Source organism: Haliaeetus leucocephalus, unplaced genomic scaffold, assembly GCF_000737465.1.
Source record: "Haliaeetus leucocephalus isolate CR32 unplaced genomic scaffold, Haliaeetus_leucocephalus-4.0 Scaffold339, whole genome shotgun sequence".
Lineage (NCBI taxonomy): Eukaryota > Metazoa > Chordata > Aves > Accipitriformes > Accipitridae > Haliaeetus > Haliaeetus leucocephalus.
Window position 1 is genome coordinate 1,496,963 of NW_010972775.1, and position 13,016 is coordinate 1,509,978.

General features: G+C 37.6%; 1 protein-coding gene across 1 annotated transcript in view; it reads left to right on the forward strand.

The window, feature by feature from the left end:
• NEO1 (neogenin 1) overlaps nucleotides 1-13,016 on the forward strand; it is a 147,676-nt gene that overhangs the window by 114,312 nt on the left and 20,348 nt on the right. Inside the window, exons 14-18 of the mRNA XM_010571591.1 lie at nucleotides 1,217-1,411; nucleotides 2,220-2,315; nucleotides 3,517-3,692; nucleotides 7,395-7,533; nucleotides 10,286-10,393. Coding sequence (XP_010569893.1) covers nucleotides 1,217-1,411; nucleotides 2,220-2,315; nucleotides 3,517-3,692; nucleotides 7,395-7,533; nucleotides 10,286-10,393 — 714 coding nt within the window. The remainder of the gene's footprint in view (nucleotides 1-1,216; nucleotides 1,412-2,219; nucleotides 2,316-3,516; nucleotides 3,693-7,394; nucleotides 7,534-10,285; nucleotides 10,394-13,016) is intronic.

A 13,016-nucleotide genomic window follows, 5' to 3' on the forward strand; every position in this document is an offset into this window, starting at 1 on the left:
AGTTAAAAATGTCATTTCTTATATTGCAATCCTGTAGTTTTTCTGTATTTAATAGTTGTGAACTTTAATTGATCAGCTGTGTCAGCTGGAGACCATAAACTCCCTGGGCTAGCAGGCCAATGGCGTATTATGATCCAAATAATCCTGTTGTGGTGCTTTATTAAATGTTTTTAGATAAATGCAGCATGTTTCATTAAAATGAAAACCCTGCAGGAAGCAGAACTCTCTGAACTGATTTTATTTTAGAGTGGGGAACTCAGCTCACTATTGCACAGAATTATTTATAATCTGTCAACATACAGCAGGCTCCAGTGGCTTGACAAAAGTACTTCCTTAATTTTTGAGAAGTTAAAACAAAGGTATGGACACTAGTAGGTACAGATGTGCTTTTAAGTTCTAATCAACAGTGGGGAAAAAACTTTTAGTAAAAACATTAGGGGATTTCAGTGACATACTGTGGAAGTCCTTCTGTTATTAAGGATCCCCATTCCATCTCTCTGCTGGGTTGTGATGAGATTTGTGTTGCTTGTGGGGGTAGGATTTGAACATTTGATACGGACTCTCTGAGTATTTTTTGATCTTCTGGTGTGGTTGTGTAGTCCCTGCATATATTTTGTGAATTATGTTAAAGAGACCCAAGGATTTAAACAGCAACAAATGTAGCGCAAATCAGAAGAAACCTTTGCAGCATGTGGAAGACCCAGTTTACTGACAATTCTTAGAGCTCGGAATATTCTATTTAATCCTACAACGAGTTCGGGAACCTTTCTTTCATCATCGGTGTGTTTGCAATATAATTATTTTAATGCCAACAAGTAAGTAATAGGATGGAACTATAAGTAGATTGCTTTATGGAGGGGAAAGACATGATAAATTTAATGCGTATTTTGAAAAATTACGAATTAGAAAGAACATGCACAGACATCAAAAAGTCTGTCTTGAAGCAGATCTGATACTTTTCTGCAGTATGACTGTCCTTTCTTTTAAAGAGAGGATCTATTAAAATATATTAGTAGATGAAACTATGCTAATTTTCTTTTGCTTATTAAAGCTCATTGCTCTTCCTTCTACAATAAAGTTCGCTCTTTTGGAACGTACTCATTTTAATACAGATGCAGAGTAGAAGTGCTACATTTAACCTTAGGAGCTTATAGCTCTTCATGTAATTACCTTTGTTTAAGAGAAATCCTTCAAATCCATTATTTTTCTTTAACAGAAACTCGTGTTCCTGAAGTTCCAAGTTCCTTACATGTCCGTCCGCTTGTCACCAGTATCGTAGTAAGCTGGACTCCACCTGAAAACCAGAACATCGTGGTGAGAGGCTATGCTATAGGGTATGGCATTGGTAGTCCCCATGCACAGACCATCAAGGTGGACTATAAACAGAGATACTACACCATTGAAAACTTAGGTGAGGAAAGTGAAAGAGCATCAGTGCCTCTCATTTATGTTACTGTTTTTTAATCATGGTATTACAAATAAATAAAACTACATGCATGTTTTTAAGAGGACCTTTTTCCCTATTCAGATACTATACCGGATGCCAAACTGTTAATAAATTTTAAATAAACTCCATTTTCTGATGATAGTGAAAGAGGTAGAGGAATAAAAAAAACCCTCAAACTCAGAATCCTAAATTCACTGAGTTTGAAGCATAGTGCATTTTGATTTGATGCTTTTCCTTCAACACTTATTACAAAAACTTTCATGCTGAGCAGCATTCCATTATTCTCCTTCTGGAGCTGCAGAACAGGTGGCTTCAGGCAAAAAAAGAAACTAAAATGTCACCAAGATACAGTGGCATCTACTTTAAAAGAAAAATACAGATTCACCCCTCCACAGAAGTCTCTGTGGTAGGTAAAATATCCTGAAAGTAAAATAAATATTAGTACTGCGAACTATTGAGAAGTTCCATAAAACTGGAGGTTTGAGTACTTTTATAGTAAAGCAACTTAAAATGTTCATTTTAAAATGTTTTTCCTCACTACTGTTTGGACAGTACTTAAGGTATATTTCCTGTGACTATAGACTTCTGCTGTATGAGAGCTGTTGAACACTAACAGAAGGTCCGTGTGGAGACTTTCTCAATTCAAATTTAGACTAGTTATTTCATGCATTTCAGTTAAAAAATAAAATACTGAACAAAGAGAATATGGAGAAGCAGAAGACAGGATTCACTAACAGCTTGCCTTAAAAAGATACTTATTTTTTCTCTCTAGACCCAAGCTCCCACTATGTCATAACTCTGAAAGCTTTTAACAACGTTGGTGAAGGAATCCCCCTCTACGAGAGCGCGGTGACCAGGCCTCACTCAGGTAAAGGCAAGGGGCTGCTTTTGAGTTCTGCACAGCTGAAAATTGTTAACATGCACAGCAGCTGAAAATGTGATGATATGTAATTTAAAAGTCTTGTTTTTCAGTGTCATCAAGTACACTCCATTTCTTTAACTGATTGGTCTTACTGTTTCAATGATTGCCTTGCATGTTTTAGCTGTTTATTAAACCACCTAAAATTGGTTTCGTTTTTAAATTACAAAGCTTTCAACTACTTATAGATGCTCTTATTCAAAAAGTTACCATTACATTAGCATGAATTGTGTGGGTGCAGTTCTAAAGGCATGGCCCTTATTTTGCTTTTTATGGACAAGTATAGATTTTTTTTTTTGTCTTTTACACTGAGATTTTGAATATGATACCTGCATTTTCTTTGTCTAAGTCTCAATTTGCTGTCACCTACACTAAACCACTTCTTGACACATTTTTTTTTTTCATTTTGTAATACATTAATAAAAGATTGTAAGTGGAGAAATTTGTTTGCAAGTGAGCTATTACTATGCTATGGCTCACTCTGCTCCCTCCTAGACTGTGGACACTACTTAGTTATTTTGTGTAGATGTTAACACTTCTGTTTGTTTGAGTCTTCTGAAGAGCAGGAATTCTTATAGGTTTTAGAGGACATTGGAATTGCAGTTTCTTCAGTTATTGCAAATTTGTATGATACTTGGAAGTTGATTGCCATTACCATTCTTTAAAAGGTGATGGGAGTTCCCTGTAAGTTTTATGAAGTGGCATTTACCCATCTAGAAGTCCAGCTCTTTTTCCTCATCGTTGTTTCCTGGAAGAGGAATCAGTGGACATTCTGAGGCAAATAAAGTTAAAATTACTGTATGTTTGGGGTTCTTAGGCTGTGGTTGAATGCACTGAACACTGCTATGATTAGGTGTATATATTAGCATATATATGTTGCCTTACTGTCTTAAGAAGGGAACACGATGCAAGAGTAATTTTATTAGCCAGTCTTATGTCACCTATTATTAACTCTGGCTTTTCTCTCTTTTTCTCCATTTCTCACCTTTCATTTCATTGTACTACCCTGCATTTCCTCTTTTTTGTTTTTGTTTACATTAAAATGCCACCTTCTCGCTTTTTTTAATTATAATACACTACATTTTACCCATCAATTCCCTAGACACTTCCGAGGTTGATTTGTTTGTTATTAATGCTCCATACACTCCAGTGCCAGATCCATCTCCCATGATGCCACCGGTGGGAGTTCAGGCTTCCATTCTGAGTCATGACACCATACGGATCACTTGGGCAGACAACTCTCTGCCAAAGAACCAGAAGATCACAGATGCTCGTTACTACACAGTTCGCTGGAAAACCAATATTCCTGCAAATACGAAGTACAAGGTATTGGAGTTTCAACAACACTAACACAGCTGCGTTATTTCTGTGAGAAGTTTCATGTTCAAGTGAGGGTTAAGTGAAAGCTGAGAGTAAAGACAAGCGCTTAGAAAATGGTATAGAGGTCTGCCCAGTTTCATTTGAGATGCCAGGACTGAGTTCACATCAGTACTGCTCAGTTAAATTATCTCTTCAAAGATTCTTCTAGATTTAGTGGAAGTAGTTGCTTTTGTGGCCTCTTCCGCATATGTGTGTGAAAGAGTTTGAGATGGGGTGTTGTATGTGAGTGAATGGAAGAGCTGACTCGGGGAGGGAAGGCAAACACTTCCTGCATTACCTTCTGCTGTGGAACCGGTGACAATTTTATACCTTCTGCTTCACCCTAACACAATTGCTTTGTATGACAGATGTGGGCTTACCTTTAGAGGAGCCAATAATGCATTAATAAGGTATGTGTTACTAATGGCTTCCTTCCAGTTAGCAGAAGAATCTGAATTTGTGGGGTGAGTCTTACCCTGACAGTTTTAAGTTTCCTTTTACAACCTTTTCTGTTCATATGAAGTTGATAGTGAACCTTTCCTTTGGGAACTGAGTGAGTGCAAAATATATAACAATAACTTTATGATATCCCTGCCTTCCTTGATTTTCATCTACTGTTTTGATTTGGAGACTAGATTTGGGGTTTGGTTTATTGGTTTGGATTTTTTTAGTTGGTTGGTTGGATTTTTTTTTTTTTTTTTAATTTTCAGAGTTATCTGGAGGCCTCAAAAATGCTGACTGCAAATTTTACGTTTGAAATGAGACTCAAAGGAAATGATTGTTAAAATATCCAGCTAGTGGAGCTCCCTTTATGCTCTTGCAGAGCAATCTTGTTACAAACCAGATTTTTTTTTTTTTTATTGAAATGAAAAGATGTGTGTATGTGTGTTCTTTCTCTAAAGGCAAGTTATTTATGAACCCACATTCCTGAGTCATGTGCAGAGGATGTCTCGGGAGTGATTTCTATAATGCTGCAGTTTCATTAGTTCAGTGCTTAAAAAAAAACCACCCTCAGTGGTACATGAAATACTCCCACCCTTCTCAGTGCTGGTGGCTAGTGGCCAGGAAGTTTTATTGTGGACCAAAAATAATATGTAATGACGGAATATAGTTCAGAATTACTCACTGTAAAAAGCGTTTGCCTGAAAGGACATAATTTTGAGAACATTTGCTCTAATCATTTTTAACTTATGATGTTTGGAAAACGCACATCCTGCTTTTCTTTCTTTGTTTCAGTCATAAATTCTGTACTACTCTGTTGGACAATAACAATTGTTGATTTTAAGAAAGGCAAAACCTCTTTTCAGCAGTGCTGTTCAGTAAGCTGCTGCATTTCAGTCAGGTCTTTGGTAACTTTATTAAGTACGGGCTAGTATGTTGTTTTGTCATGGCTGTCTCTAGCAGCTTTGTTATTTATTGCATGTTTTGAGGCTGTTCACCCAGTTGCATCAGGGCTTCTCCGTTACGCAGCCTTGCACACAGAAATTTTATCTTTGTGTCAGTTCTCTAGTATCCAGAGCTACATCTGTTCAACACAGCATTGTTTCATCCATCCCTCTCGTCAGTAAATTGGATGTTGATATAGTTCATTCATATTTTCTACATTTGCTCCCGCATCTACACTGACACTCATAAACTATTACTAAAGAAGAGGCTGCATGCTTCAAATACAAGTTAAGAGGTTCCACCTTAAGGAGCCTTATTTTCTTAAATTTGTATAGGATTTGTGTCAATCTAGAGCATATAAATACAGGAACAGCTGTGATACAATTCCTGAAGCTGAAAGACTCCACTGTGCTTTGAACTGTATAGTTCCACTAATGTGGATCAGAGAGCGTTTTTCAAAGAATCTTTGGTGGTGGAGCAGAGTTGTCCTGCTCGCAGGCTACCTGTGATTCAGTGTGCTTTCAGGCATAAGCTAAAATATTAAATCTTAACTTAGATCTTTTAGGACTGTGTAAAAGGAAAATAAATTTTACAGGGTACTATTTATGAAGTTTATTTCTAGTAGGTGAGCAGGGTTTAGGACCGTGGGACATGTTGTCATTTTAGAAATAGTAAGTGGTGGTAAAAAATGAGGAAGTCGTCTAACACTCCAGTTTAGCCTTTCATGTGTCATTTGCGTTCAATATGATGTGTGGTGAAACTAAAAGATGCCAAGTTTCAAAGCCATAGATGAAAAACACAACTTTAACTTGCAAAAAGGATTCCAGCTGCCACATATGACTGCAACTAGGAGCTAAGAAGTACTATAAACAGAATTGAATGCTTAAATGCTGTTAGCAATTTCCGTAGGTATTCTGGAGAGGAAGAAATGGTGTGCTTTTCAGAGAGCAAGTCCGCTTGTAATGCAAGATGCTAGGAAAAGATTTTTCCTTTGGACTTGTCATGACATAATTGTCCCGGCCAAAGGTTTTTGCTCCCCAACTTTACTAGGGAGGTTGTGCTCAGTCAGGCTTTGTCACTGAATAAAGAACCGTCCTGCTCTACACTTAAATGTTTGAACCAGTCGGTCCTGATCACATTCACTTTGAAACCACACCGAGTTTGTATCGAGTAAGGGTTTAAAGTTAATGGAGGATTTTATTTCAGTTAGGTTTATGATGTCTTTGTTGTCTGTCCACTCCTGTGACGTCTAACTGGCAAAACGCATGTCTGTGAACAAGTAAAATACTTTGTACAAATCTAAATATCACTTGGCTAACAGTTTCCTGACCTGGTGTGAGAAAAAAAGCTGTCACTGATACTTGAGAAATAAGGGGTTTCTTTGCAGAATTCAGACTGTATTATTCATAGAGTCTTCAAGAAACACGCCTTTTCCTTGAAAATTAATTAGGTGAAAACAGTTGTTTTCTGAAGGCAGTAGTCGTATACAGTTTATGGCCCTGTCAAATATTGAAACAACTAACTCTTTAATTCTGTTTAGATTGCTGTAGGTCAAGGTAAGGAATATACATATCTGTAGATACTTTTTTTTTTAATAGGCCTCAAGTACATTATGTTCATGTTCAAGTCATGTATAACAGATATCAGATATTTTAACCAGAAGGTTGAAAATTCTAGCTAAATGGCCGAGTTACAAATTCCACTATAAACCATGTGTAGTTTCAGTGTGCGATCCTACATAAACATTTTTTCTCAAAAAAATCTACATATTAGTAAAGTTTCATTATCTTCAAGTCTCAGCACCTGTATTTTTTTTAAGTATGCTAAAAATCTACTGAAAATTCTAACAGGAATTTGGAAGGCAGATACAGATTTCAAGAAGGACTGTTATTGTTAGCTGTGCTTCATTGTTTTCCCTAGCCAGATCAGTTAATGAAATGCTGTAAATTAAACCCCCCAAGTAGACAGTGATTTAACCTGCTGCATAACAAGTGTGCCCTGGACCTTGTATTGCCTTTTTTTTTTTAATTTATAATTGACTGCTATTAAATGCTCTTGCTGATTGCAGAAAGAGTTTCTTGTTTAGGATAAAACTACTGCACATTAATACTTGATTAATGAATTTGCATGACAGAGCAAAGACGTTACAGAATTAATGACCATGGTTATGAAAACGTAGCAGTGCGAAAATGTTTTAAACACTTACCTGAGACAAGGGTGTTGGAGAGCTGGTGATTGATGGTTTTCAGTTCAGAAGTTACTGACTCTCTGTTTTTCTTTCAGACTGCAAATGCGACCACTTTGAGCTATTTAGTGACTGGGTTAAAACCAAATACGTTGTATGAATTCTCCGTGATGGTGACTAAAGGTCGAAGATCAAGTACTTGGAGTATGACAGCACATGGAACAACTTTTGAATTAGGTACTGTTTCATGTCTTTCTGGAAGGGCTGACATTCCTGATGAGATGCATAAAGTCGAGTCTACCAGAACTCTGGAGGAGGGAAAGCATGTATTTAAAATGATTACCCTGATGAATACTTGCTGGGGGGTTCTTTTCTTTATAGTTTAGTCAGAAATTCTGATTAAAAACCAACAACATACTTCAAAATTCAAAGGGATGATTGCATGCAAAAGAGTTTACATCAAATTACAGAGAAGTAATGAATAATGTACTACAGTTCATGAACAGCAGAGAATAAGGAAGGGGTATGCTTGAAATGTCTCAGAGCACGTTAATAGCAAATACAAAGAAAATACTTTAGCAAATAATAATTAAAATTTGCTATAATTATGATGATAATTATTACAGAGTGAGGAAGTGCATGAGGCAAATAAACAAAAAAAATCCCAGTAGAAATTAAGATGTCCAAATCAGCCCTAAATTCTTGTTCTTCCATAGAAATTGCCATCTCAGTCCTCAGTGCTGTAGAAATGACACACTCTCCAAGTACAGAACAGAAAAGGGTTTGTAGCCACCAGGAGGAACTTGGGCCCACTGAGTAACTGTGAGGTCCAGAACCAATCTCTCCCCGGACCTGTCCCTTGTTAGCTTTTTTTTTTTATCCTGCAGTGTTAAATGATCTTTGTGCAATTAAATTTACTGCCTATTATGTTTAGGTTTCTCTTTAGATGAACTGTAAGGACAAAAAAGAGCCTATCCAAATTGCCCTGTAGTTTTCATGCTATATTAAAATATAGCAAAAAAATCAAGCGTGCAGAGAATTAGTGAGATCATCCAAATACTCTATAACAAGGCATAAGAAAAAGCAAAACCAGGATAAAATCGGAAATCTCCTAACCTACTCTGAAGTCCTGTAAATCCTTAGTGAGCTTCAGTGCTTTTGAAAACATTGTCTTAGTTTTCAGTGGGAATTCCGTGATGCGGAGCCAGCTACCATTCTGACAGCACAGGTCTGGACTGAGGCTCCTTTCCCGTTCCAATTGCTATGGCCATCCCATGTTGAAACACTTTATTTGGTATTTTTGCCAACGCACATACAATTCTCATCCATAACTCTACACCAAGAGCAGGGACTGTACAAGTTGCGCAAATAAAGTTTTTAAAAGAGAATTTGAAACTCAAAAAAGTACAGGAGTGAGGGCAAGATACAGGAGGCCTCATTTCATTTAAATAGAAAGTAAATTTCTAGTCACGGTGGTTGTAAAGAGTATTTGCAAATATGACTTAAAAGCTTGGGAACTAAGCAGCAAATGAAAAAAAACCAAAAAAGACTAAATGTATTTTCTCATAACAGATCTTGTGATTTATATTACTCGCCAAATTCCTGAGTGTGTGACTCATTATTTTTTGAATACTCTTGAGTAGCAGCGTTGTGTAGGACTTGCTTCTCAGCTAATGCTGAAGAAAAATACAGGATACTGGGTTCAGTGTTAGTCTGTGAATTAGTAATCTCTTGTGGGTTAGTCCTGATTTTTCTTTTTTTTTTTTTTTTTTTCTCTGAAGCTTACTGTAGGGCCTTGAATCGTGCTTTACATCTGTATGCTTCTGTTGAGCGTGTCTTTAAGTATTTGGGATAATAGTTACAGTAACTTTTGAGCTTTTGCTATCCCTGGTTTCCAACTATTATTCTGCACAGGGATAATAGGTAGGCCGTCTCAGAGGATGTACGGGTTAATTTCTAATAGGTAATATACATAAAGCTCTTTAAATGCAGAAAGCACTGTGTAAGCACTAAATGTTACTATTACAGTATTAAATATCCAAGGCGGATTTACTTGGCTAAAAGTTACCTAATTAGAAGTCTCACATTTTTCATAACGTGGCATTTCGAACTGTGGCTGGTTAATGCACCTTTGGAGACATTGGCTCTGTGTATTTGAAAGCTGTTAATCTAAGCCCCAGCTGGATACTTCAGTTCACAGCAAGAAGGGTGTCCGATTTCAGTCTTTTGCTGGAGCAACTTGTGCCATTTCCTGAATTTTAGGCAGGAGGAGGCTGATGGGAGAAGGAAGTGCTTTCCCCTCATTCTCCATCTTACTCTCTGGCAACCCAGGGAAAAACGTTGCACAGTTATGTTCAGCAAATACTTCTGGACTTCAGATGCTTCTGCGGTGCAGATTTCCTTGCAAATCACAAATAATTCTTCACTAAAGTAAAACAGTAATTACGAATTATGATTTTAAATCTCTGGTGAATTTACTTTCCTGATTCAGATTCGAGTGGCAAAATGGCATTACTAGGTGTTGGTCCCACCGTAAACCTGAAAATACAGAGATGTGCCTGTGCATATAAAACATATTTATTCACAAGTTCATGTAATTTTTATGATGATGGAAGAAATTCAGGTTAGAAGTCGTTGACCCCAGCTGTTACAGTTACACAAAGATGCCATGTTTTTGAAGACACCTGGGCTCATTCAGTTGTGAATCACAGCATCTGTTGACAGAACTGCTTTAGAAACAGGTAACTCCTTATGGAAAGGCGATGCTGCACACCAGATGGCATTTGCCATTTGAATGGAGTAACTTGGTAAGACCGCTATGCTAGGGTGGTAGATTTATTTGAAGATTCAACATTCAGAGTTTTTATTATTGGAGGTGCCTTTTTTCAATGGTAAAACAAATAGAAAGCAAAGGTGCTGAGGTTACTTGCTTATATCCAGTGAAACTGGGCAACCTGTTTCTGATAGTCTGGTTTTTGTTTGTTTGCAGTTCCAACTTCTCCTCCCAAAGACGTGACTGTGGTGAGCAAAGAGGGAAAACCTCGGACAATAATTGTTAACTGGCAGCCTCCATCCGAAGCCAATGGCAAAATTACAGGTGCAGTTTGCAATAGCAATAAAGGCAGATAATAAGATGCCTGGTTAACAGCAGAATATAATCTGCATAACTATGTGAACGTTTTCCATACTTCATTTAGCCTAGAGCTAGCCAAGAGGTTTATATCTTCTTTGTCAATCTTTTTAGTGGCTCAGATTAATTATTTACTTTTGTACCTAGTAAAAATATATTAAGATATAAACTAACTGCAGTGTGAAATTGGAGTCTAACCAGAAATATAATTGAAAGTTTAAATATCTCAGTAACCTTTGCCTTCATCAGCTTGTGCTATTCTAATAGCATGCCTCCAGAAATACATCTATAATGCTTCTGGCCCATTAGTATTTTATTTAGAAGAATCCATCCCCGTGCTCTTTGTCATCTTCGTGTCATTTTTGTGGCACGGAACAGACTTCAAGTGAGTTTATTAGTCCCCTGACATAACCATTAGGAGTAAACGGTTATTTGCCTTTGTAACTGCATCACTTCCACGTAGGATAAATCATTTTACGGAAAATAATAATTCCTGTTTCCCTTCTATAATTTCTGTTTAGATTCCCATTTCTAAAGGCTTTCTGAAATAATTCACTTCAACTTTCCTTTTTTTTTTACCCCAGGCTTTAAGCTTAAAGCAGATTTTATTGGCATAGTTTGCAGTGTATGATTTTGCTTTTGTTCTCAGAATTAACTATGGTGCAGAATCAAACCTTGGAAACCTGTCACCGACTGGCATCTGATTAGGCAGTACTGTAGTCCAGGTTCTAGACTGGAGACTAAAACTATAACTAGATCCCTCTGAAAAGGCAGAATAGTGGAGACTCTTAACCTTAGTAATTACAGTAAACTTTTATGTAAGCTGTAAGACAGACCCCTAAAAGGCAAAGAGGCACTATGCATGCAGCCCAAAGGCTGCAGGTAAGATGGCATGGCTGTAACAGGTCTGTCTTTCTGGTATCAGTGCTAAAACAAGAGGGCAGGAGGTGTTGTGCGACACAGCAGCGCGCTGCTCTTCTGTATAGTCAGGTGTCAAGTGTGTCTCACAAGTGGAGCTGTAAGGATGCAACTCTTAACGGACGGCATCTGACACTGCACCAGAACGCCTGTCTTGAGCTGTTTGTATGTCTCTGCATGCATATAGCTGTTTATATGTTGTATATGTATATTTTTATATGGGCTATAAAGCCAATTCTGTTTTATTTTATTATCAGCAAGATGTTTCCTCTACATGAGAAAGAAGGTTTGACTGGAGAAACAAGAGCCTTTATCTTAACTGCAGGTTAAAGGACTTGGTTGCTAGTGGTCAGTGAGGGTCATTCAGACAGGTGTGAATTGTCAGGCACAAATATGCTCCTAAAAAGATAAGCCTGTCATCTTACATCAAGTGCATACATGAGAAAGGGAAGACAGTGTACAAAGAGATCAGCACAACGTGGTTAGCAAAATTATCACACATGTTCAATTTTCCAGGTAAAAAAAATCTCCTTGCAATGTCTATACTGTGAAGGAGAACCTTCCATTTATTCCTATGTGTTGAATGACAACGTACAGTATTTATCAGTTTTTGCGTAAGCAGCAGTTAACAGGTGAAAAACAAACCAAAATAAACCATTCTGCAGTAAGTCTGAGTTCCCTGAACAGGAGATGGAGTTTGCCAGGGGAGGGGGCCAGCTTTTGGGGCAGCGGGGGCTGAGTGCCCTCTGGGGGAAGAGCCACCACCAGTGGGAGCAGCAGTCATTACTCATTAACTCAGCTCAGTTCATTCTGTGCACTAAGTAATGCCGTAAGAAAACTAAGTGATGATGTAATTCCATGCACTGGATAGCATGTCTGTGGCATACTTGTCTTTTCAGCTCTAATCTCCTTTTGATGTGGATAGGGTGGATGTGCGATACTGCACTGTGCTAGTCTGGATTCCAGATGCTTGTGCATCATTATAGTTGCTGACTAATTAGCGCAGTCATAAGTTAACTCGGTCATCTTCTGCCACGATACTATATATAGTGCCTTTAACTGTCACTACATGTATGTTGCCCCTTCTTAGACAAGTTACAGTTATGTTGCTTTGTGACCTATACAAGCAGCAAATGATGAAATCTACTCCCCAGTAGTTCACTATGCCACCGAGGGAAGAAATGAAGCGTGCCAGACCTACAGTTGATGTTTCAAGCATCATCCTCCGTGCCATACTGGTTACTGTGAATTATGTGAATTTGGGGCATTGGCAATATTTTTCAATTGCTTTAAAGAGCTGGAAGTCACTCGGGAGAATGTTTCCCCTTCCTTACTGTAACACCCAGACCGGTGGTCTGTGGAACAAGGGAAGCAGCAATTTGTGCATGAAGCAGCTGATGACCCAGCCCTATATTGGTGCAAGTATTTATTTTATGCTGGGGCTCTGTGTTTCTAATATAAAAAAGTTATAAAGCATTTACTTTGTGTTGTAACTGCAGTATATTTTAATAACAGAACATAAACTTTTCCCATACCTTTTTTTCCCCTGTGACATGCAAGATCACTTCAGTTCTCTTCAGATTATTGTCATCTTTGTGAATAAACTGAAAAATTATAAAATTACTATACACTTATTATATTTTTATATATTATTTAAGTTAATTTATTAAAA